Consider the following 24,671-nt stretch of genomic DNA (forward strand, 5'->3'; position numbering starts at 1 on the left):
GGGGACGAGAGGAGCTGGGAATGGGATTTAGCAGCTGTTAGGAGAGTCGGTGTGCAGGGAAAGCCGAGGACACGTGTGTGCGTGTTTTCTCGAGGGGTCTGGAAAGGGCTGCACCTGGGCTGGAGGTGCCTGCCTGGAAAGCGCCCACTTTCTTTTTTGGCTGATTGGTTCTCATAATTCCCGACACACAGCCACCTTGAGGCGTCTGGCTTTGCATGTTAACTGCCTGACTCCTGGGGACCCCCCACAGTGTGCCCTGAGGCTGTGTGGCTCTGGATAAGAGCGTCGGGGCAGCCAGCGTCGGGGCAGCCAGCGTCTGGGCTTCTGGGCCATACGTTTCCCCCTCTTTTGTTAGTTCAAATGAGTGTGACCCGAAGCTGGTGTGAGGTGAACCACCCTGGCAGTCGGGTGTTCCTGAGTCCTAGCTGTTGAGTCTTGTTTTCCTTATCTTGTCGGCTCCAGCGTGGTTTAGGCCGCTGTAACGTGTTGGGAGCTCCTCTTAAAGAGAACAGCGCTCAGGCTCACTTCCGTGGGCTGAGTCTGAGGATGGGTGCCCAGGAGGAACAGGAAGTGTGTGTCTGTGTGTGGGCGGCGGGGCTGGAGTCAGGGTCAGCTCCAGACCCAGCTGGGCTCCTTGGAGAAACCTGGAGCCCCTCGCACAGTTGCTGGGCAGGGCATCCTGGACCAGCTGTGGCTGCAGATGGGCCTCAGGGCTTGCTCACTGACGCTGACGTGAGCTGGTGGGTTTTCGTTCATCAGTGACATCTTGTGTCTTAAATTACATGACTAAGATGCTGGGAGGGAAGTCTGGCTCGAGTTTATTTTTATAAAGAGCTATAGGAGTGGCTCCCGTGGGTCCCAGAATAAGAAATTGGAGCTCTGAGCCACCCCTATACCTGTGTGCTGATGGCACTCGGAGTGTGGCCTGGGCCTCCAGATCAGATGCCCGGGGAAGGGAGCGCAGGCCCAGAGGAGCTGAGGAAGAGACCCCAAAGGAAGGAAGCCCCTTTTGTCCTTTTAGGGGTGGAGAGACTTGGTCTTTGTTGGTGGCAGGAAGCCTGACAGGACGTTGTTTTCTCTTGAGATGGTTGTCACTGTGGCCCTTTGAGGTGGCCCCTGCATGGGGCAGTGGGTGTGCTCCTCCATAGCCCATGGGGGAGCCCTGCATGTCAGGCCCCTGCCTAGCTGGTTCCTGCTCTGCCTACAGGCTCTGGATGGCTGCAGGGAGCACCGCGTGCACATTGGCTGCCACCCATCGTGGGGTGGATGGGGGCCGTTGGGCACCCCTCATCTTGGAGGGTGACGCTAATGGCAGACGTATCGCTAAATGGATGGACATACGGACACACTGCTAAGTGGTGGACATACAGACACACTGCCAAGTGGTGGCCGCAGACCTGGCAGCCCCAGGGCTGATTCAGAGAACCAGGGTCTGGGCCCAGAGAGCAGCCTGAGCAGTTGTCCGGACCACGCGTGTTGTCAGGAACGGCAGCCTGAGACGCAGGCCCCGGAGCGCTTGTCTCTCCTTCCCCTGGCAGGGCTGTGAGCAGGTTGTGTCTGTGATGTGCCTGTAGGGTTGGGATCACGGCCAGGAGCCTTCCTGTCACGCTGTCTGCTCAGGGGACTGGCCTGTAGCGGTGGGGACCCAAAGAGTGTCAGAGTTGGGGCCAGGGCTCCCCGCTTCCCTGCCGAGCCTGGAATCTGGTTAGGGGTCTGCCCTGTCTCCCACTTCAGGGCCGTGGAGGGCTGGGCGCCCTGCCTGGGGTATCCCTGGTCAGGCCGCTGCGGGGGACCAGACCCAGCCCTGCCCCGCGTGGAGAAGGGAGGGAGCGTGTGTCGCTGGCAGAGGCCCGAGAGCGGGAGGGGCAGCGGCGCCCATTAGTGCTGCCGGGCCTCGGCCCACCTCCCCTGGGTCTTCTGTGAGACCACCGCAGAAGGAGCACCGGCTGGACCGGAGGCGTCCCCGGGGCCGTGCCAGCACTGGCTCGGGCTGGGGCTGGGGCTGGCTTGCGGGTGAGTGGTTTGCTGGCCCAGCCCTCCCCGAGGCCCCATCACCTGCCGCCCTCTCCTGGGAAGGCAGTTTGCTGGCCACTTGGGGTTGACACGTCATCTCAGTCTGGAGCCAGCTGGGCCGCAAACGGAGCTCTGCCTGGGCGTGAACCCGAGGGGTGCACGTGGGCTCTGTGCTCCCCAGGGCTGTCTCCTCCGGACCTGGTGAGCGCAGCTGCCCTGGGATGGGCCCGCCCTCAGCACCAGCACGGACAGCGCTTAGCAGCCGAGCAAGTGGTGACCATGCCTTTTAACGCCACCGCTTTGGGTGGGCGCCCCCCGAGACGCCCTCTGGGTGATGGTGCTTGGGGTTTGGAGGGACGTGAGTCCTGGTGGATTTGAGGCCCGGTGGGGCTTGGAAAACCCTTTCCACCTCTGTCTGGACTAAACGCCAGGCTCCCTGCCAGCCTTTCCACGCGTCCCACCCAGGGCTGCTGACCCCCACGTGGGTCCTGGGGCTCCAGCGCCTGTGCGGCCGCTCCGGGCTCTAAGAACGTGGTCGGTGGCGGGAGTAACGTGATCTCAGGAGCCCAGGGAACCGCGGGGCGGGGGTGGGGGGGATGCCAGGGGTGCCCCACCCGCTCTCTGGTGCTGCTGCCTCCACGCAGCCCCACGTGGAGCTGTCTCAGCCTTGGATGCACTGAGGGTCAGGGTCAAAAGCAGGGTTGTCACCACGGATGCCCCTCTGCCACTGCGTCCAGGGTCTGGGACAAGGAGTGCCGAGCACCTCCTGCCCCAGCGGCTCAGCGCCTGTTAGGGCGGTTTTGTGCTTCTGCCTTGAGCACTGGGTGGGTCGGCGTTCCGTATATTTGAACCTCAAGCACCCAAGAAAGTGTCGGTTTTCAGCTCTGCGCTGGTGTGAGGACTGATCTGTGGGCTCGAATGGGACTCTCTCTAAGGGGTGTGGCTTCCAGGTGCGCAGGGAGAACTCTGTTAACGCGTGCTGGGTTTGTTTTTTGTTTTAATTAACGGGCTTTATTTTTTAGAGCAGTTTTAGGTTTACAGGAAGATCGGTGAGAGTTCCGTACATCCCTCGTCCCTTCCCCGGGGAGTCTGTTACGGTCACTGACCCAGCGTGGACAGGCTGTTTCTTGCGAAGCCGGCAGGGCGCGTGAGGCTGGCTCCTGGGTGGTTACAGCGTCGCCCAGGGTCGTCTCACCGGCCCCGCCTCCCTGTGCTCCACAGACTCGTCCCTCCTAACCCGTTACTGTGCCTCGCTGGGCCCTCCCCAGGCATGGGGTGTGGGCAGGTCGGGGTGACCTGCGTCGCCCCTCTGCCTGCCCACGGCCCTGGTTTCTTGGCGAGAGCCCAGGCCTCGCCATGCTCTCTGGGGCGTTTTCCCTTGTGTGGAGGGTAACTTTATCTTCTGAACGAAAAGGGATAAAGGAAGCGAGGAAAGCATCTGGGGGCGCTCCCTGGCTCTTCTCGGCTCTCGGGGTCACTGGCTGCCCGGCCCGCCCTCTGTCCCCAGCACTCTCGCGTGGACCCCGAGGAGCTCTTCACCAAGCTCGACCGCATCGGCAAGGGCTCGTTTGGGGAGGTGTACAAAGGCATCGACAACCGCACCAAGGAGGTGGTGGCCATCAAGATCATCGACCTGGAGGAGGCTGAGGACGAGATCGAGGACATCCAGCAGGAGATCACGGTGCTCAGCCAGTGCGACAGCCCCTACATCACGCGCTACTTCGGCTCCTACCTGAAGGTGCCTGCGGGCTGGGGGCTTGCTCTGCGCCCGTCGCGCCAGTGCCCGCCCCTCCGGGGAGCCGTCCAGGTTCCCTGTGGCCAGCACGGAGACGGCCCCGGCGGTCCCCGTGTCTGCTTGGGAGGCCGAGGCTGGGTGTGCCCCAACGTGGGCCTGGTTTGAAGGGCGGGGGTCCCGACAGGTGAACACAGACCCAGCTTCACAGTGGAGAGGGCCCCCAAGAAGCGACAGCCTCCAGGGCCAAGCGTGCGTGCAGAGAGGGGCCTGGCCTCGTCCTGAGGGGGAGCCCTTGGGATGGCAGGGCGTGAGCAGAGTCTCCGGGGTCGGCCGGCTCTGGAGTGGCCTGGCTGCGCCTGCTCCCTGGGCAAGGGTGCGTCTGCTGGGAGCGCTCTGGGCCCCCCGCAGCCTGAGCCTGGAGCCCTTCCCAGGAGGGCTTTGAGGGAGGGGGCTCGGCTGCCGACCAGGCACTTGGTCTGTCTGCAGAGTGTCTGCAGCGGGGGCGTGGTGGGAGGGGAGCCAGACTGGGCTGCCGCAGCCTGTCCCCGGTGGGCGTCCTGGCTGAGTCACCCCTGCTGGGGGCGTGTGTCGGGGTCCCATGCTTGTCGGCTGCCCCGTGCTGATGCGTGCTTCTCTGGTACCAGAGCACGAAGCTGTGGATCATCATGGAGTACCTGGGCGGCGGCTCCGCCTTGGACCTGGTGAGGTGTGGGCCGCGCGGTGGGTGGCCCGCAGGGCAGGGCCAGACTGAAGTTGTCTGGGGGTTGTCCTTGGGCCCTGGGTTCCCGTGACCTCCCTCCCTTTGCCGTCTTGGCGCATCGGATGTTCCTCGGGACCCAGCCGGTGCTGAGGGGTCCCGGGCCTCTGCGGGCCTCTGGGGGGTGGGGCGGTTAGCTCCCCCAGGCAGACAGCTCAGGGGTGTGGCTGGGACCCCGTCCTCAGCTGTTACGTTTACAGCGAAAGTGAAGGTAGCGTGTGTCTGTCCTCAGAAGAGGGCCTCCCCCACACCCACGTGACGTGGCATCTGGAACTTCTCTCTTGAGAGTGGGTAAAGAAGTAGGAAGCCCCCGCCATCTGGAGGGTCACCCCGCGCCCAGTAGAGAGGAGGTCGAGCTCAGGCCTTGGCGCTGGCTCTGGGTGGCAGGGAAGGGAGGGTGGGTCGGCGTTGCAGGGGAGGCCCGAGTGTCTCCTCCGTGTCTGCAGCTTAAGCCGGGCCCCCTGGAGGAGACCTACATCGCCACCATCCTGCGGGAGATCCTGAAGGGCCTGGATTATCTGCACTCGGAGCGCAAGATCCACCGAGACATCAAAGGTCCCTCGGGGCTGTGAGGTGGCAGGTGGCTCTGGGGCACGGGGCTGGTGGTGCTCAGTGCGCCCAGCCTGCGCTCCCCGTGGCCTCGGAAACCCAGCAGTTCCATCTTGCTCTGTCTTCCAGAAGACACTGCCAGTAACGGACAGAGCTTTCTGAGTACCGTGTCCCTGCGTGCTGGCAGAGCAACTCTGCACATAGCGTAGGAGGGACCCTATTTAGGCCAAAAACATGGAGCCTCGCTCAGGTCTTACATCTGAGAGTGAGGTGTAGTTAGGGCAACCGTGCTGGTGTACACGAGTGGCCAGGCCACCAGGGAGGGACCTGGCTGAGGGGCTGACGGGAGGTGACTGGCAGTGAGGGAACGGTCAGGGTCACCTCCGCCTGTTGCGTGATTTGGGAGGAAGGGCCGTCGCTGTCTGTGGGATTTTTCATAAGAGGTGACCACCAGGAGGGCCCTGGAGCCTGGCCTGGGGGGAGCACGTGGCTGGGCCCCTCGCGCGGGTGCCCACCGGCAGTGCCCTGGGGCCCTGGTCAGGTCGTAGGGCGGACGCGGGGAGGGAGGCGCTTCCTCGGGCAGCTGCGTGCGGGCGGGAGCCCTCGTGGCACTGAGGGTGATGCCCCGCTGTCGTGTGTCGAGCAGCTGCCAACGTGCTGCTCTCAGAGCAGGGTGACGTGAAGCTGGCAGACTTCGGGGTGGCGGGGCAGCTCACGGACACGCAGATCAAGAGGAACACGTTTGTGGGCACCCCCTTCTGGATGGCGCCCGAGGTCATCAAGCAGTCGGCCTATGACTTTAAGGTGGGCGCGGTGGGGGGGGGCGGGGGCGCGGGCGGGGGCGCTCAAGGTGCCCCGGCTGCAGTGGCCCCGTGTGGCTCTCTGTCCAGGCCGACATCTGGTCGCTGGGGATCACAGCCATCGAGCTGGCCAAGGGCGAGCCCCCCAACTCCGACCTCCACCCCATGCGCGTCCTGTTCCTGATCCCCAAGAACAGCCCACCCACGCTGGAGGGCCACCACAGCAAGCCCTTCAAGGAGTTTGTGGAGGCCTGCCTCAACAAGGACCCCCGATTCGTAAGCACCTCTGGGCCCCCTGCTCCAGGAGGTGCCGGCCTGCGTGGCTGGGGGGGTTCTGGCCACGCTGTAACCAGGCCCCAGGGGACAGCCGTGTGTGTGGGGGGGCGGGGGGGCCTGTGCTGGGAGCTGGGAGGTGATGGGGCCTGAGGCCCCTCCCCTGTGCCAGGTGCCATCTCGCCCCAGCCTCTTCTAGTCCAGGGTGGGCTCCGCTGCAACCCCCGGCCGGGTCTGGGGAAGCTCCAGAGGGCTTCCCCCTGGCAAGGACGGCGTGCAGCCCACCCCAGCCTCCCTGTTGCCTCCTCCCACCTGGAGGCCCCTCACTGAGACCCCGGGAGCAGCGAAGCTGAGGCCCAGGTCTCAGCCCAGGCTGCTTCGCCTCTGAGCCCCAGGAGCTCGAAGGGCGGAGCTTGGCCGCCGGGTGCCTGGTGACCCGTGTCCATCCCCGGCAGCGGCCCACCGCCAAGGAGCTCCTGAAGCACAAGTTCATCACGCGCTACACCAAGAAGACCTCCTTCCTCACCGAGCTCATCGACCGCTACAAGCGCTGGAAGTCAGAGGGCCATGGCGAGGAGTCCAGCTCTGAGGACTCCGACATGTAGGGGCCCTGCTCGTCCTGTGGGGCTTCGGTGGGCACAGGGGCGGGGTCCCTGCTCGGGGGTAGGGATTGGGTGCCTGTTGCTGGTGTCGCGGGCCCAGCGTTCAGGGCCGTGAGGCCAAGTGCACTTCGCGGCCCTCGTGACTCTTCCCCTCCCCCTTCAGCGACGGAGACCCTGAGGACGGAGAGCAGGGCCCCGTCTGGACGTTCCCCCCCACCATCCGGCCGAGCCCGCACGGCAAGCTGCACAAGGGGACGGCCCTGCATGGCCCCCAGAAGGTCTGGCTGGCCCTAGCCCTGCGCCTGTGCCAGGAGGGTGGAAGCCTGTTCAGAGCTGACTGAGGGGAGGGCCGTGGGGGGCACGCCTCCTGGGCACATGTGCTCCCCAGGGCGGGTTTCCAGGAGACTGGAAACGGGGCGCCTGAGTCCGCTGCCCTGCTCACCCCTCCGTGCTGTGCGTTTGCAGCCAGCGGAGCCTGTCAAGAGGCAGCCGAGGTCCCAGTGCCTGTCCACGCTGGTCCGGCCCGTCTTTGGAGAGGTGAGGGCCGGGCCGGGGGTCCTGGGGGGCAGGGGCTGTATTGCTGTTCTTTAGAGATGCTGCCCCCGCAGGGCCACAGCAAGGTGCGCTGGCCAGCCCGCCGGTGCGCAGGCTTTCTGTGTCCCGTAAAGCCCACAAGGGTGGACCCGTGGACCCGGCCTTCTGAGTGGAAGGGCCAGGGATGGCTGGGGCAAGCTGGCCTAAGGTGACCCTTAAGTTCCCAAGCCTGCCAGGGTTCTCTGGGGTCCCAGGGCAGCTTTGATCGTGAATTACTGTCTTAGGACCTTTTGTCTTGAACCAGAAACACAGGGTGACTCTCTTGTCTAGAGAGAGGCTGGGAGATTTAGATCTTGGTGTTGGGTGTCAGGCCCTGGGCAGGGAGCCCTTAAGGGCAACTCCCCAGTGGTCACGTGACCCAGTGTCTGTGTCACCTGCTCGTGGGCAGTCGGTAGCATCCCCAGGAGCATGAGCCAGCCGGCAGTGGGTTGTGGTCAGGTTCACACCCAGGGTGTCGCTGGCACCTGGAGCCCGGGGGCGGGGGATGGGATGTTGAGCGTGGCAGCAGCAGAGCCTTTCCACGGAGGGTGGGGTGCGGGCGTGGGGCAGGGGTGTCAGGATGCAGGCAGGTATGCTGCCACCTCCAGGGGCCTGGAATGTCTGGGCTGGGGGGAACAGGACGGGGGGGACTGCCCCTGGTTGTGCGGGCACCTGGGGCTGTGCGGCAGGAGCTCGTGGGGCTCAGCGTGGACAGCTGGATCAGAAGCCTGAGCACACGGGGCGGGGCCGGCAGCTCTGGGGCTGCGTGGTGTGTATGCGTGTGGGGCGTGTGGGGCGTGTGTGCACATCCCAGCTGCGAGGGGTGGGCCGTGGGCTGGTGTGTCTGGGTAGGGAGGTGGGTGGGGAGGTGTAGCCCCACCTAGGCTGGCTGGGGCCCCCTTAGGGTCCTGATGCTGTGGGCTGGACCTGAAGTCAGGCCGCTGGGTGGGTGTCCTGGAAGGTGTGCACCCGTGTCTGTAGTGTCGGGCATGGTGGGGATGCGCTGACCAGTCTCCAGCCCCTCCCTGCCAGGCCAGTTGCAGGGAGGGCATCTCTCTCCTTTGGGTCCTCACAGCCCGGCGGTGCTGGTGGCCGCCTAGTCCTGAAGGTCGGGCTGGCGGGGTCTGGCTGTGTCCTCTCACTTGGCAGACCTGAGCTGTGGGCTTCCAGGACCCTGGTCAGGAGGAAGCCACGTGATGAGAGAGCCAAGACCCGAGGACTCCCGTGGTGCAGGGGCAGGCGAGGGGGGCGGTGGCCACTGCCTCTCCTGGGAGCCCCTCCCGCAGGCGTTCCGGGGACCTGCTGTCCCAGCTCTGCGTGGAGGGACCCCGCTGCGAGTCACAGGCGAGGGTGTGGGGCAGGCCGCCAGCCTGAGCCTCTGACGAGGCGCACGGGGCCTCCCTGCAGCTCAAAGAGAAGCACAAGCAGAGCGGCGGGGGCCTGGGGGCGCTGGAGGAGCTGGAGAACGCCTTCAGCCTGGCTGAGGAGTCCTGCCCCGGCATCTCGGACAAGCTGATGGCTCAGCTGGTGGAGCGCGTGCAGAGGTGAGGGGGCTGGGGCTGGGGGGGGGTGCCCAGGACGCGCTTCGGGTGCTCGCTCGCTCTCGGGACAGGGCAGGCAGCGGGACAGGGCCGCACCGGCTTCGCTTAGTGTCCCGGAGCCCCCACCCCGGCCGGCACTCCCACCCCGGCCGGCACTCCCACCCCGGCCGGCACTCCCGGGCGGCGGCAGCAGTGACGGGGCCTCCGGTCTGCAGGTTTTCACACAGCAGAAACCACCTGACGTCAGCCCGCTGAAGCCGCTGCGGTTCGCACACAGGGGAGAGGGGTCTTCGTCTGGAGCTGCCTTGTCGAGGACCGCGCTGACTGGAAACCCCGTGTGCTGTCGGGGCCGCGGGCCTCCCTGCCGGGCCACGCCCCCAGCCCCGAGCAGAGGGCCGCCCCTTTGCCACGCCCCCTTGTGGCCAGGCCACCGCCACACTCGGCAGCAGAGCGGCGCTGGGCCCGTCCCCTCTGTGGGCTCCCGGGCAGCGCGGCCACCCAGACTGAGGGGCAGGTATGCCTCCTCCCCACCCGGCCCGATGGCCCTCGGAGGTCATAGATTTGCCTTGTGGTGTTGGATCAGGTACCGTGTCTTCTCATAAGTACTTGTGTCAGCCAGAATGTTGTTTTTTAAGAAAAACCGAACTTCCTTGCTTCCCTAAATAGCCTGAGGGTAAGGAGTTGGTTTTTCATAAAACGTTGAGAGGTTCCTGCCACTTTCAATAAAGACCTGACTTGGAGACATGCTGGTGCTGGCCGGGCGGGGTCCACAGCCTGCGCTCCAGGCTTCCAAGTCCTCATCACAGCACGCAGGGACCACGTGTGGCCCACTGGAAGGAGGGGGCAGCACACAGGCGATGCCCTTTATTTTTAACCACATGCACATTAGCACAGCACACTTCCTGGGGGCTGATAAATTACGGGGACTTTGCTTTCCACTTTGCAGAGGTATGTGGGGTGGGCGGCAGGGTGGGTTCTGCTGGACTTCCATGCAGCTGTGGCCCGGGGGCCCTGTCCCCACCCCCCGTTTCACCCAGCCTGAAGGGCAGGGTCCTGCTCTGGAGGCGGAGAGGGCAGGTGAGCACCAGCCTCGTCAGTGCATGGAGCCTGGCCCGTTTCCACGCACATGCGTGTCTGTCCTGCTGCCCCACGGGGCCGAGGGAGTGACTGGGTCTTGAGGGGGACTATGCCCCTCCCAGGTGTCCCTGGGAATGAGGCCCACCCACTACCAGTCTCGAGGGGGGACACGGGACAAGCAGTCGTGGGCACGTGCTGGCCCTGCTCTGCTTGCTCGACTCCGTCTTCAGCCGGGCAGGGTGGGCTTCACGCCTCCTCCTCGGGGGTCCCGGCCCTCCCTGGTGAGGTGCTGGCGCTCTCGATCACCTCCATCCACCTGAGAAGAGGTTTCGGAACGTCAGAACCGCCCTCCCCCTCCACCCCCCCACTCCCCGCCCGCCCCGCAGATGCTTGTTTGGGAAGCAGGGGGTGTGCTGTGGCCATGAGGCCAGTGGGCTTGTGCTCAACTGTCTTCCCAAGGGTGACCCCAAATAAGGAGGGAATAGGACTGAGCGTGGGCCAGTTAAAAGCCTGGAAGCAGTGCTCGGTCCTTCCTTTCCAGGACCCAGGAAACTCGCCTCGGGTGTCCTCAGTGGAAGCAGGAGAGCCAAGGAGATACGGGGGGCCCTGGCAGCCCCCCGCGAAATTACCTCCCTAATGTGTATTTGCTCTCAGCCCGGAAGAAGTAGACATGGGACTTGAACTGGAGCTTGAAGACGTGCTCCTTGTGGATGCCGTCGGCCTCGCCGGGGAGGCTCACGCTGTAGCCCAGCAGCGGGAGGCTGGCCAGGGGGCAGTTGTCCTGGGAGGCAGCAGGGCACGCGCTCGCCAGGCGCCCAGCCCCCCCGCCCTCTCCCCACACGGCAGCGGCGGCGGGGCCGGGCTCGTTCGGAACCGAGGGGGTTCCGTGAGGGTGCAGTGGGCGGGCATGGCGGTCCTGCAGTGCCAAGGGCGGAGCCCCCCTCGGGCTCGGTTAAGCACCCCTACCTGGTGAGTTTTGTAGAAGAACAAACAGAAATTGGTGAAGACCACCCAGAGCTTCTGCCAGCCATTACTGTTCTTGAACTTCCTCAGCAGGTATCCCGAGAGCTGGTTCTGAAAGGAAAAGAAAAGCCTGTGGGCGTGAGTGTCCAAGGACCGCCAGCCCCTAGACAGCCACTCTGCGGGCTCCGTCATCCCAGGGGCCTCCTGGGAGCAGGTGTCTCCCCAGGGTCACCCCCAACAGGCTTCCCTGGCTCCGCACTGACAGGAACGCAGTGCCCTTCCCCGTGCTCTGACGCTCTGCTCGTCGGCAGCTAACAATCTGAAGGGTGGTAAAAAGTCTGGAGAACGAAGTAGAATGGCGCTCAGTTTCTTTCCCGTCATCACAAATCCCCTGTAACAGACACGGAGCCCAGACGGGAAGGTTCTCAGACGGTGGGGGGCAGGGGTGCCCCGTAAACAGAGGCCCACGCAGCCAGTGGCCTGGCCCCGGCCCGCAGCGTGGCGCCCCTCTGGAAGGGCGGGGAGGAGCCGCCCTGCTCAGCCCCGAGGCCTGGTGCCGCTCTGCGCTGGCCCTTCTGCCCTCCAGCTGGCGCCACCACTTCCATCCTCGCACCTTGCTCTGGGGCGAGGCACACGGGGCCAAGTACACCCGCAGACGGTAGGGCCCTCCCCACGACGCAGGCCTCTGTCCCCGTCGGGGCTGCTGCTCACGAGTGCCCCGCGCCTCTGATACGTGAGGGGGCGGCACAGACGGTGGACGTGGTGTCCAGGGCCAGTCCGCCGTCTTGCAGGCCCCAGCAAGCTGGCCACGCTCCCCACTCCCCCCACCAACCGTTGTCAGGACCCACCTGCGCTCCTCGCCTGCTCTGCTGGTCCCTCCCCTGGCTTCAGCGGAAGCTCAGGACAAGTGAAGGCAGAGATGGCCCGGGCGCAGAGGCCGCTCCCAGTGAGGGAGGCAGCCATCCCGGGATCCCGGGGCGACAGGCCCTTCAGAGAGAGCTCCTGATGGAGCCCTCCCGGCCCCGCCCACCCGGGCTGCTCTCCCCTGCCACCGTGGACCCCGGGTGCCCCATCAGCCCACACAAGCAGGGTCTCCAGTGGCCGCACCTCGACGGCCGCGCTGCAGTCGGCCCTGGAGATGCTGGTGGTGCGGTCCCAGCACACGTGCATGGCGGTGCTGGCCCGGTGCTGGCCCGGCCGCCCTGAGGAGCAGCGGGCCCCATGGGTGTCGTCTTCCGACTCCTCCAGAGAGACCTCGTCGGAGGGCCCTGGGGGAGAAGTCAGCCCCTGCTCAGAGGAGATGGGACCCCCCTGGCCCCCGGCCAGCAGCAGGCAGGGAGCGAGACCACGCGATGCTCCTGCCAGAAGAGCTCCCGCCCACCTGAAATGTCCCTCGTGGATGGAGAGCACGTGGGCCCAGCGGGCTGCCCGTGACCAGGGTGACACCCACGGGAAAGTTTCCTTGTCTCCTGGGGGCCCGGCCAGCACTCACCACGGGGAAGGGGGCACAGTATGCTGCCTGGCGGTGCCAGGGCCGTGTCGGCGCTGCTCTTGGCTGCATCAATGGCAGTGTTCAGGTCCCTCATCCACTTTTCTTTCTCCAGCTGGGTGCTGCGGGGCAGGGCCGAAGCTCAGCCGCTGGGCAGGGCCCGCAGCCGGGGCTCCCCACCGCGCCCCCTCCCACTGGAGGGCAGAAGGTCAGGGTGCCTGCTTCCCCCTCCTGTGCCCTGTCCTTCGGGTCCAGAGGGCTTGTCAGGACGCTGCTGGAGGCCCACCCTGCATCTGTCACGCTGGCACGGGGGTGCTCTATGTGGTACTTTGTTCCTGGAACGGGTTTTTAAGTCTCTGGGGCTGTGAAACTGAAATATGAGATTGGGTCCTGGATCATAATTAAGCTGCCAGGGTTTCCTGGTGGGAGTACAGTGCCCTGTGCTCTGACATCAGCCAGGACCCCGCAGGACGGGAGCTGAGAGCCAGGCGCCGCCCGCCCGGACACAGGACGACACCTCCTTTGGAAGAAGCTGGGGACGCAGGCTCCCACAGGGGAGGGACCGGGCACAGCGTCCAGGCCGCCAGGAGCTCGGGTCGTCTTGCTGTTGACAGGGCGCGGGGAGTGGGGAAAGCGTCCGTCTGCTCCTGTGCTACGGGCCCAGTCAGCCTCCTGCTGCCCAGCTCCAGGGCGGGAGGCACGTGATGCTAGGCCTCGGTGTGGCTGCCTCGTCGGGCTCCCCCCGCTAGCCTGCCAGCCCTTCCCTTGCGCAGCCAGCAGTGTCACAGCCAGTCTCTGCGGATGGTCTCAACGGTCACAAGCTCCCACGGACAGTGAAGTTGCTCCTGTGGTCGCGTAGCTTTGAAGCAGCACTCAAGGGGCTGTGTGTCCCCGTGACTGCGACACTCTCACAACTCAGAGGGGACCAGGGCAGCTGGGATGCAGAACGTGGGCGGAAGGCCCTTACCTGGCTGCCACCACGACTGTCTTCTGAGCGGCGTAGATGGTGAAACAGTGCGGGACAGGCCACTCATTCTCACGTTCTTCCACCTGCGGGCGGGAGAGGAGGCGGAGTGTGACCAGGAGCGGGGCTGGCGGAACCCGAGCTTCCGGCAGGACACAGGTGCTGACCAAGCCCACGCCGACTCTACGAGGGGTTACAGGAGACACAAGGGATCCCCGCACCATGGCGCCTGCTGCCCGGGTGGGCAAGCTGAGGGCCATGGGCACCCAACTACTCACCGGTGGGTCCAGCACTATTAGCTGAAAATCAAGCATGGGAAAAAACGTTGAGCATTTTAGTTGAAAAGGGAGTTGGACAATTCATATCTATAAAGTGGTACCAAAAGCTAACAGAGTTAGGTTCAGGCTAATCTCAGTTATAAGAGATTAAGAGAAATAACTGCAGAACAAAGTATTCCTTAATCAGACCTAAAAGCCTAGAGGAGAAACTGTCCTCTGGCCAAGTGAGCTTGTTCTAGGAATGAGGAAGGTGACTGATGGAACCCACCCTGTCACAAAGGCTAAGGGAGAAGAGTGACCATCCCCCTCCACGTGCTGAAACACGTTTGCCCAAATCCCACAGGTTATTTCTGACCATATCTCTTATATACAAACAGAAGGAAACCGTGTCTTTCACAAGCCAAGAGTCACCATCCTTCCCTCCGCAGTCAGGAGCGAGGGCTGGCTGTCTGTCCCCAGGACCAGCCAGTTACAGGGAATCTGTCCAAATGACTCCAAAGTTTATTTAGAAGAATTAAATACTTGAGAAGAGCAAAGAACTGTTCAAAAAGAAGGACAAATAAAGGAAGGAACTTACCCACACAGTGACTAAGCCTTACACCACCACCAATTAGAAGAGTGTAGACTGATGTTGGGACAGACAGAAATGGAACAGAACCTTCAGAAAGAATCCAAGTGTAAAGACAAGAATTTTTTATATGATAAAGGCAGACTTTGGGATCAGTAAGAAAATGGAGGATGTAACAAATAATGGGAAAATTGACTATACACGAGGAGAAAATGTTACATCCCAATCTAAAAACATCAAAACCAACGAATTTTAGGCAGATTAGGTAAAAGAGAAAAAACTGTAAGCGTATCAGTAAAGAAAGTCCCACACCAACATAATCTTGGTGTGGGAAAGACTTTCTGAGCCCGTGCCAAGGAAAGAAACCGTAAATTAGGAAAAGATGGACAGACTGACTACAGAAAAACGTCTAAGTTCACCCCTTCCACACGTATCTGTCGGGCCTCTGTGCCCGTGGCCATTCCAGGAACAAGACAAACGCAATCCCCGTCTGGAGGGAGTTTATAAACTCAGAGGTGACACTGAACTGCAGGCAAAGTGACGGGAATTACGTACCTGGAAAGCACCCGAGACCTGGAAGGGTTTAGGAACGCTTCACAAACACTAGCAAGCCAGAGTGACAGACGCGCCTGGTGCCTCCTGGGGAAGAGCAGAGGGCGCAGGAAGCGGCCTTGCTGGCCATCCCCGGGGCGCGGAGGACGGGGTGGATGGCCAGGGCCGCCCAAGGCTGGGACGGCACAGGCGCAGACGGGCCTGGAGGGAAGGCCACCCAGTCAGCCGCTCCCACAGCCACTCAGCAGGAATAGGGAGCCTCAGGCTCACATACACGTGTGGCGGTTTATCTCAAGGCCATAACTAAGGACGCATAGGAAGATCCAATGGTGCTGTTTCCAATTCTGAAAAACTGGACGTAGCCAAAACGTCCAGTGCAGGAAGCTGGTTAAATAAACAGGGGCTCGGCGCACCAATCCACTACTCACGGCTCCTGAGCCGGTGGTAGAAGCAGAGGACACAAGAGGATGTTTGAGATGAGCTGCCGAGCAAAACCAGTGCGGGTTACAAAGCAGCTTGTGGAGGGTGTTCCCCAGGTGATGGCGAAATGCTGACAGCACTTACTACTGGGCAGTACAGTAATGAGTGCTTTTCACTGTACATCTTCAGTTTTTCTCTATACTGAAGGTATAACTTTTAAAAGTATACTTTAAAACAGATGGGGTCTACTTCCAGGGATGGCAGGTGAGGTCATTCAAACTGACCCCTTTTTGCCGAGTTAGAAAAGCTGAACAAATGTTACAGAGACACCTGCGGAGGCTCTGACGCTCTCTGGAAGGCGGTGCAGTGCCCAGGGTGAGGATGGCGGGGAGAAGGGCCAGACGCCACGAAGGAGAAAGGGGCGAGGACGGCGCTGACGCTTTGGGAACTGGACAGGGGTCGGACCCCACCTGTCCTACACCTGGATGGGGCCTGGCAGGGCTGCAGGGAGAGGTGCTCACTGCGTAAGGTGTTCTGGACAAACAGCACATCTTTATAGCAAAAACCTGAACTTGGCCTCCTATCTCTGCTGTTCCCAAAGATGGGTTCCAGGCTGAGTCTAGGTTTACACTCAAGGGGGAGTCTCTCCATGACCTTTAAGGCCACAGAAGGCACCACGGAGGAGAAGACAGACCGCATCACATTAAGACGAAGAGTTCCTGCTCATCAGAAACAACGTTAACGCGCCACGCGGCACTGAGACGGTGGGGATGCGGACACGCCCTGGCGGCATGTGGTGTGGCCAGAGCATGAGGTGCGGCCCAGGCCCTCCAGGGCTCTGAAGACAGAGCTTGTGCCTCTTCACGGGGTGGAGGTCAAGGGGCAAACGAGGCCACACAGCACGACTCAGTGGAGGTCACCGGGAGCTTCCCTGAGGCCAGTCCTGACCTGCAGCCCACCCTCTCTTTAGCGGTAGTGGTATCTGTTTTACCATTTTAAAGCTGTGTGTGTGTGTGAAATAACTAATTATGATGCCAAAAGAAACCAAAATCGTCAGCATAAAAGAGAGAAGTATAAAATCAAGGAAGTGAAAACTCTACAGTCTTAAGGATTAGGGGTCCAGCTTTCTCTTTTCAAAGCTGTGTCAGCACCCAACCCCTCCAGCAGCACGGTGGCCCCGGCGCCCGACCCGGGTTTTTCATGGAGCCTCCCACCAAAGGACAGGGCTCCCTGGGAGGACTAGGTGGGTTCCTGGCGGAGCTGGGCCTTGTCCTGCAGGGGCTGATGGCCTTGGTCAAGAGGCCCTGGAGGGGCTGCAGGTGGGGCTGTCTGAGCACCAAGAACAGTAGCCATAACAGGGTGAAAAGGCATGAACAGCCCAGCAGGTGCTGCTATGTGGCGCGGCCCCAACCATCGGTCCGGACCCGCCCGGCGCCGGGCACTCACCAGCATGCCGCGCAGCGGAAGGAGTCCCCGGATCCGGAAGTGGCTGGTCCCCGAGGCACCTCTGCTTGTGTACAGCAGCATGTCTGAGAACTGAAGGACCAGAAGCTTTAGATAAATGAATTCTAAAAACAGGCAACAAGGATTCAACATCTTATCAGACCAACTTCAACTCCAAGGGCCCTGTGTGCTTACGCAGTTTGCTGGAGGTTTCTGGCAGAAAAGGGATTTTTGTTCCATTCATACAGTCATTGTGACCAGGGGTGACCAGTAACCATATGGGCCAGCAGACCTCTTGGCCAGCGGGAGGCGGTGGGGGGCAGGTCCTGAGAGTCACCCCCACCCAGGAAGGCTGGGGTTTGAATCCACTAGCTGGGCGCGAGGAAGGGAGCTGACAAAAGGGGACCTGCTGGCAGCAGGAACTCGCTGGGAGAACCTCTGGGCTCATGAGTAAGGAAGGCCCTGCGAGCTGACGCTGGCACGAGCAGAGCGGTCCTGCAGCCGCAGGAGTGTGGATTTTTCTACCTTCTGGCTTTTGCTCATCCTGCAGATAGGTGCCCAGAACCCAGAATAAGGAAGGTGGCAGGCCCAGGAGTGTTTCTGCAACCCTCTCCTGGCTCCTGACAATGAGGCCGCCCGCCTGGACCGTGCCCATCGCACCTACCAGAAAGAACATCCTCTGCTGCAGGCCCTTCCTGGTGAGCTTGTGGAGGCAGCCCTCGCGGATAAACTCCTGCAAGACACCATCGGGGTCCCTGTGTGCTGGCCGAGGGCACCTCAGCAGATGGCACATCACCCTCCACGCTCCCCCGAGCCCCTCACAGGCCCCTTCGGGCCCTTCCGCGGTGCCCTCCTGCCCGGATAGATGCCTGAGGACCCGCTGTGCCGCTCCAGCCTCCCTCCCATCCGCTCCCCTCGGTCACCCGCACCCTGTTTGGTGTCTGTTAACTCGGTGCCCGGTCTCTGAGCTCCCACAGGCTGGCTGTGCTGAGAGCCGGCACACAAGGCAAAGGGCATTGTTGAGGGGCAGCTTCTGGAAGGTTCCACCATGGAGATGACGTGAGTTCAGCTTTGAGAAAAGCTGGGCGGGGCAGCTTGAGAACGGGAGGGAGGAGGACAGGACACCTGGTTCCCACGAAATGTCACAGGGGACTTGTCAGCGGCCGCCCTGGCGCTTGAGCAGAGGATTCCGAAGGCCAGGAAGGTGCTACGGCCCAGAGTGAGACCCTCCAGTGGGCTGAGGCTCAGTGGGAGCCCCCCGGGTCCCGGGCAGCCCTCTTCCGCCGGGACTCGGGGCTCCCCTCACTGCCGGGCCATGCCCCGCACCTGCCTCCGGGGCACAGATGTCCGACATCCCTAACCGCCTGCGCCCTGGCTGAAGCACCGTCCTGGGGGCCCCGAACAGTCCGCTTTGGACTATTTCTGGGGACTCTTCTACCGTCTGCTGTTCTATCAGACAAACAGCACGGCTGGTGCCCCGAGAACACCCCAGCCTTACAGCCCTCAGGTGACCTGAGCAAGGGCCCCGGGAGGAGAGCTCACCCAGTAACCCTCACGGACACAGCGAGATGAGGAACCAGCCCCAACCCAAGGGACAGCCCTGCAGGAGGAGGAGGGCGGCCCCCAGCCCTCTCTGGGCCGCAGCTGGCAGGCCTTCCTGCATCGCCGCAGGGCCAGCTCCGCCACTCCCCAGAGACCCCAGCCCTTGGGGGTGTGCTCCCCGAGGTCCCGCCTCCTCGATGCTTGGCAGTGCTCACCCTCGGGGCCTCGTCACCCACCTTCAGTTCACAGCCCTGTTCTTTGACCCTGCGCTCAGATAACTGGGGTGGGCTCGTCTCTGACTGATGCACGCATTTCACTCGGGGAGGCCAGGAACCCCGGGGGTTAAGGCAGGACTCGGAGACCCTGACTAATAGCAGCGGTGACGGCAGCGAGGCCGCCCCGGGTAGCCCGCCCCTGCCCCTGCTCTATGTGGCTGCTCTTGTTTATCTGCCCCTCTGGTGACAGCTTCCTGGGGCCACCATCTGTAAGTCACTGCGTGGGGCATTCAGAGAAACAACGACGTAACAAGAGCCCTCCCACCTCCCAGGAACTCCCAGCCAGCAGCACCCCTGGGAGCCGTCAAGGAGGGAGAGGAAACGGGGCTCTCCTGGCTCCCAGCCAAGGCCTTGCTCCAGGAGGGCAAAACCTTCCTGGCTGTTTTAGTCTTGTTTCTTTGAGCTCATGGTCCCAGTACCTTTCTTCTAACAAGGCTAACGCAAAACAGGATTTATACACCCACGCTCCAATACTCTTACGTTTGTGCTGAGACAGGAACATCCCTGTGCAACCCTTTTAGTTCCCTGACCAGGGATCGAACCTGCGCCCCCTGCATTGGAAGCACGGATTCTTAACCACTGGACCTGTGCAACCCTTAAAACAATTTTCTTTTGTTGACAGTACTGAGTCCAAAGCAAAAGGAATTAGTGACAGAAAGTAAGTAGCCCGGGAGACATACAGACCCATGGAATACAACTGAAGGTTCAAACATGAACTCACACTCCATGGCCCACTGATTTTTGACAAAGGAGTGAAGACAGTTCAGCAAAGGTGTTGGGACAAGTATATATCCACTTGGAAAAGAGCAAAGTTGGACCCATACCTCACACCATACACAAAACTCAAAACGATCAGCTCTAAATGTAAGAGCTAAAACATAAACAACTTTTAGATGAAAACACGGGTAAATCTTCATACCTTGGATTAGGCAATAGTTTCTTAGCTATGACACCTAAAGCACAAACAACCAAAGAAAAAACAGACAAATTAGACATCAGCTAAATTAAAAACTTTAATGTTGTAAATGATACCATCAAGAAAGTGAAAAGATAACCCACAAAATGGGAGAACATATTTGCAAGTCATATTCTGGTAAGGGTCTGGTATCCAGAGTAGATAAGGAATCTCGCAACAGTAAAAACACAAACAACCCAATTAAAAGGTGGGCAAAAGACTTGAATAGGCATTTCTCCAAAGAAGGCACAGAAATGGCCAATAAACATATGAAAAGATGCTTGATGTTAGTCACTAGGGAAATGCAAATCACAACCACGAAGAGATGCCACTATGTACCACCAGGGTGGCTAAAATCAAAGACAAGATATGGAGAAGTCGGAACCATTCTATACCCCTAGTGGGAACGTAAAGTGGTGCAGCCACCGTGGACAACTCTGGCGATTCCTCAAAATGTTAAACACAGAGTAGCCCCATGACCTGGCAATTCCACTCCTAGGTATGTACGTTTGTGCCCAGGAGAAATGAAAACACATGTTCACACAAGCACTCGTACATGACGTTCACAGAAGCACTATTCACAATGGCCGAAAAGTGGAAACAACCCAAGTGTTTATCAGCAGATGAACAGGCAACCAAAATATGGTGTCTCCAGAGAATGAACACTATTCAGGCACAAGAAGGAATGAAGCCCCAACATAACACACAACACAAATGAAGCTTGAAGACACTGTGCTGAGTGAAAGAAGTGAGACACAAAAGGCCACACACCGTGAGAGTCCATGTGTATGAAATGTCCGGAGAGAAGCCCAGAGACAGAAAGCCGAGCAGAAGCTGCCAGGGACCAGGGAGCGGGGCTGAGGGGGGCTTTTGAGAGGGATGGGGTTTCTTTTGGGGGAATGAAAATGTTCTGGAATTAGTGGTGACGGTTGCATAACCTCATGAATATACTGAGAGCCACCAAGTCACACATTTTGAATTATATCTCAATTAAAAACAGTGAAGTAACCAGTTCACAGAACTTTCTCAAAGTCACTCACCCTGCCGGGAGCAATGAGGTTCTCTATGCCGACCAAGTCCCGCTGCAGCTCCATCAGCTTCTGGAGGTTCTCCAGCCGGACGAGGCTGTGCTGGAGTGTGGAGGTCACCTCCGTGATGGCCTTGAGGGCTTCTGCGTGGAGAGGTCCCTCAGTACAGGTGCCCGGGCAGGTGAGCTGGGGGTGGCATGGATGAAACCCTCCCACCCACCAGTTTGTGACAGGAACTGACAATTTAAAGGTGGTTTTAATTCCAGGAACATTGTACTCAAACTCCTCACAGGACTGCTAGGGACAGCAAGTGTGGGTCCCTGGAGATGACCTGAAACTTGGACTCGTTCAGCCCAAACTGCTGACTAGCCAACACTCACGCTCGGTAAAGAGAAAGGGCAGTCTTCATAAACAACTATTTAACGTTACGGGCAAAGCAGCGTCGCCCGCCCTCATTTTACCTGTGCTCCCCCTTTTTCACATTTCCCTTAAAATGCATGGAAACATTTTGGGCAATTTTGTCCCCTCCTTTTTGGCAAACACAAAACACTTGCTTTTAGGATGCAGAGGAAGGGCGCTGTCCACATCATACGGTCCGTTTTGCTCCCTGTACGTCAGAAAGTATCTGATCTATTCTCAGGACACCGGGAGACCCGCTGGAAGGAAGGGCTACCTACTCCTTCAGCTTGAACGTTCAGAGACAGACAGTGGTGACCGGGCCTGAGAGGCAGTGACTTCCTGCTCTACGTTTCTGCTGCAACTGGAAGTCAGTCCTATCTGAGGTCACAAGGATCAGGGTTTATTCCTTCGTCCCTCTCACCAAAGTCAGGAATGACAACGCCCACGGACATAGAAGCTTCCCTCAGGCCACGTGGCCTCCCAGGGGTGCGGCTCAGCAGACCACCGCCCCCCTCCCCTGGGCGCCGCGGGCGGAGGACGGGGTGTCCGCGGGGGCGGGGTGTTGGGCGCGCACTCACCGCGGCGGTCGGCGCGGTCCTGGTCCCCGCGGTCGGGGTCCTGGCGGTCGGGGGCGCACAGGCGGTGCAGCAGCAGCCGGTAGTGGCGCAGGCGCTGCAGCGGCTTTAGCAGGAAGGCGTTGAGCGGCAGGTAGCAGACCTTCTGCAGCTCGAAGTCCCGGCGCAGCGCCTCCAGCCTCCGCAGGCGCCTGCTGGCCGCTTCCAGCTCCGTCAGGACCTCGTGGAGCCTCTGGAAGTGGCGGGTGAGCGTCTGCGGGGCGGGGGGCGGCTGAGCGGCGGCCCCCGGGCCCCGCCCGCACCTGTCTGGTCTCCCCCTACAGCGGTCTGCCTCGGTGGGCATCACAGCGGACCCGCCGGGCTGGAGGAACGCCGCCCCGCGGCCGCGCGTGCATGTGGGCCGTAAGTTCACGCCGCGCGCCTCCGCCTCCGGGACGCGGTCACCCACCACCCGCCCCCAAAACCGGGGGCCTGGAGGCACGGTGGGGCCTCGGGGGGCGGGGCCTCGGCGGGAAGCTTGGGGACGAGCTGGCGGCGCCCACCCCATCGGTCCCGGTCCCGCGAGAGCGCCGCCGCCCAGAGCGCTGAGGCCCCAGGAGAGGCCGGGAGCGGGAGGGAGCCCAGAAGCCCCCTCTCGGGGCGCGGGCTCAGCAGGAGCAGCTGCACCGGCCCGCGGCTCTGAGGGGAGCCTGGCCCGGCGGGACGCAGCCCTGGGGGAGCGCTCTTCATCCTGAGGAGAGCGTGTCGGGACGAGTGCCGGCCGGCGGCGGCGGCGGCGGCGCTGCGCGGAAGGCGGCTCCCAGAGGCCCTGCCCTGAGGGGGGCGTGTCCCGAGGAAGCGCTGCCCCCGTGGAAATAACGCTCGGAGGGGAGCGCGGGCTGACCTGTATGCCGTCCTCTCGGGACGCTGAGCTTCCTGAGGGGAAAGCTGCCCTGCCTTGTGCATCATTCTCGGGGAAACACTGTCCTGACCAGGAGGCTGGCGTCCACACGGCCAGCTGCTAGGTCGAGAGCCGTGCGCACACCCGCGCTACCTTTAACTGAAGCATGTTGCTGAGCAGGACGTCCCCGATTCGTCGGTGGTCGCCTGTGGCCTGGGCACTGGAAGACCCCTCCCTGGAGTGGAGACGGACAGACACGGTCAAAACCTCGCGACAGCGTGTGAGATACGCTTCGCTTGCTGCCAGTGCCATGGTGGGTCCCGGGCTCAGCAAGAATAGCACCGAGAGGCTCTGAGGGCGAGGCCACACTTGACAGAGGCAGTTGTCCCATCTCAGCCACCCTCGAACTGGTGCTGACCAGGCAAAAAGGGTCTCCTTTTAACCTGCATCTGTCCTCTCCTCTGGAATAGGGTGAACGCAAGTGATGTTACCTATGGACTAACGCTGTCTCGGTGAAACAGTGGCCCTTGCGAATTAGCTAGCAAGCTGGGGAGCCCCCGCGCACAGGGGTGGTAACGTGGGCGGGGCTGCCTGCGGGGCGCCGGGACGCAGGGCGTTACCAGAGCGCCAGCCTCTGCTCCACCTCGCGCAGGAAGCCCCTGTGGAACTCATAGATGGGGTCGATGTTGGAGAAGAGCAGGGTCGTCAGGTCCGCAGGCATGGCGTCCGCCTTGACCACAGCGCTCCGGAACCACTGCCGGGAGAGCTCAGGGTGACCAAGGGACCGGGCCCCTGACGACATACAGCACCGAGCCCGGAGCCCCCACGAGGACAGCTCAAATCAGTGCCACAGCTGACCAGCCAGTTTTCACAACAGAAGAAAGCAATTCTGGGTGAAAAGCTTCAAAGGATATATTCCCAGGTTCACAAAAAATCGGACCCAATATTCTGACCTGACGTAGACATGTTTTAAGGCAGATATATTTCACAGAACATGTACACATACACACACACGCAGGTCTCACGATGGCCAAGAGCGGTTTCTCGGGGTGGGGGGGATCCTGTGTCTCTGGCCCAGATTTAAGAAGTATTAAGAAAATCAAAGCAACAAAGGACTTAGGTTTCATACCACGGTAATAACTTCTAAATCCTTCAGGTATGTTCGCTCTGTAGCAAGAATCTCCTTTGCTATGAAATAGGCCTCGTCCGCGGGCGCACACTGCAAGAAGTGCAGACAGTGTGAGTGTGTGTCAGCCAGCCACGTCGCCGATGGTCCTAACGCTCCATCTCTTCTGCTTAAGTTAATGCTGTCACGTGATCTTCACGTGCACGTCCTGAGAGGGTCACTTCTAAGTAAAGATATAAGCCCCGCTGTATCTCCCCCAGATGTTTTTCTCATTTTATATTATTCTTTTTGAGAAAAGAATTGCTGTTTAAACAGCAACATATAGTGAAGCTAATTACTCGTTTTGTGATGAAATTACTGTTCAGATATCACTTACAGGACTGTAGCTGCTTAACACACAGATACAGGCACACCTCAGAGATATAGCGGGTTGGGTTCCAGACCACCACAATAAAGCAAATATTGCAACGAAGTGAGTCACATGAATTTTTTTGGTTTCCCAGTGCATACAAAATTACATTTCCCCCATACTGTAGTCTATTAAGGGTACAACGGCCTTGTGTCTTCCCCCCACCACCCTTTTTTTTTTTTTGGCCATGCTGCACAGCTTGCGGGATTTTAGTTCTCTGACCAGGGGTTGAACCTGGGGCCATGGCAGTGAAAGCACCAAGTCCTAACCACTGGACCGCCAGGGAACTCCCACATTATGTCTAAAAAAAACAATGTACTTACCTTAATTAAAAACTTCTTAATTGGGACTTCCCTGGTGGCGCAGTGGTTAAGAATCTGCCTGCCAATGCAGGCAACGCGGGTTCGAGCCCTGGTCCAGGAAGATCCCACATGCCACGGAGCAACAAAGCCCATGCGTCACAACTACTGAGCCTGAGCTCTAGAGCCCACGAGCCACAACTACTGAGCCTGCACTCTAGAGCCTGCGAGCCACGACTACTGAAGCCCGCGCGCCTAGAACCTGTGCTCCGCAACAAGAGAAGCCACTGCGATGAGAAGCCCACGCACCCAAACAAAGAGGAGCCCCTTCTCCCCACAACTAGAGAAAGCCCACGGGCAGCAACGAAGACTCAATGCAGCCAAGACAAAACAAACAAAAAAAACTAACTGCTAAAAATACTAACCATCATCTGAGCCCTCAGTGAGTGGCAGTAGTAACATCAAAGCTCACTGACCACAGATACCACAACAATCATAATAATAATGGAAAAGTTTGAGGTATTGTGAGAATTATCAAAATGTGACACAGAGACACAAAGTGAGCAAATACTACTGGAAAAAATGG

The 24,671-nt window shown here is 60.7% G+C and overlaps 2 protein-coding genes across 2 annotated transcripts in view; one reads left to right on the plus strand and one right to left on the minus strand.

Annotated features, from left to right (window-relative positions):
• Positions 1–3,491: 3,491 nt before the first annotated feature.
• STK25 (serine/threonine kinase 25) lies at positions 3,492–9,577 on the plus strand. Its single transcript, XM_079710294.1, has 10 exons — positions 3,492–3,751; positions 4,393–4,449; positions 4,952–5,060; positions 5,701–5,858; positions 5,945–6,130; positions 6,583–6,728; positions 6,893–7,007; positions 7,195–7,266; positions 8,710–8,846; positions 9,059–9,577. The coding sequence occupies exons 2-10, from the start codon at positions 4,414–4,416 to the stop codon at positions 9,096–9,098; spliced, it is 999 nt and encodes a 332-aa protein (XP_079566420.1). The 5' UTR covers positions 3,492–3,751; positions 4,393–4,413; the 3' UTR covers positions 9,099–9,577.
• Positions 9,578–9,712: 135 nt separating this feature from the next.
• FARP2 (FERM, ARH/RhoGEF and pleckstrin domain protein 2) overlaps positions 9,713–24,671 on the minus strand; it is an 89,400-nt gene continuing 74,441 nt past the window's right edge. The window contains exons 15-27 of the mRNA XM_079710007.1: positions 23,381–23,470; positions 22,872–23,005; positions 22,405–22,486; positions 21,375–21,624; positions 20,410–20,540; positions 17,262–17,330; positions 16,601–16,690; positions 13,340–13,422; positions 12,376–12,494; positions 11,991–12,151; positions 10,887–10,994; positions 10,550–10,701; positions 9,713–10,236 (exon numbers count right to left, since the gene is read on the minus strand). Coding sequence (XP_079566133.1) covers positions 10,167–10,236; positions 10,550–10,701; positions 10,887–10,994; positions 11,991–12,151; positions 12,376–12,494; positions 13,340–13,422; positions 16,601–16,690; positions 17,262–17,330; positions 20,410–20,540; positions 21,375–21,624; positions 22,405–22,486; positions 22,872–23,005; positions 23,381–23,470 — 1,539 coding nt within the window. The 3' untranslated portion in view covers positions 9,713–10,166. The remainder of the gene's footprint in view (positions 10,237–10,549; positions 10,702–10,886; positions 10,995–11,990; positions 12,152–12,375; positions 12,495–13,339; positions 13,423–16,600; positions 16,691–17,261; positions 17,331–20,409; positions 20,541–21,374; positions 21,625–22,404; positions 22,487–22,871; positions 23,006–23,380; positions 23,471–24,671) is intronic.

Source organism: Hyperoodon ampullatus (genome assembly GCF_949752795.1).
Source record: "Hyperoodon ampullatus genome assembly, chromosome: 8".
NCBI classification, from domain to species: Eukaryota; Metazoa; Chordata; class Mammalia; order Artiodactyla; family Ziphiidae; genus Hyperoodon; species Hyperoodon ampullatus.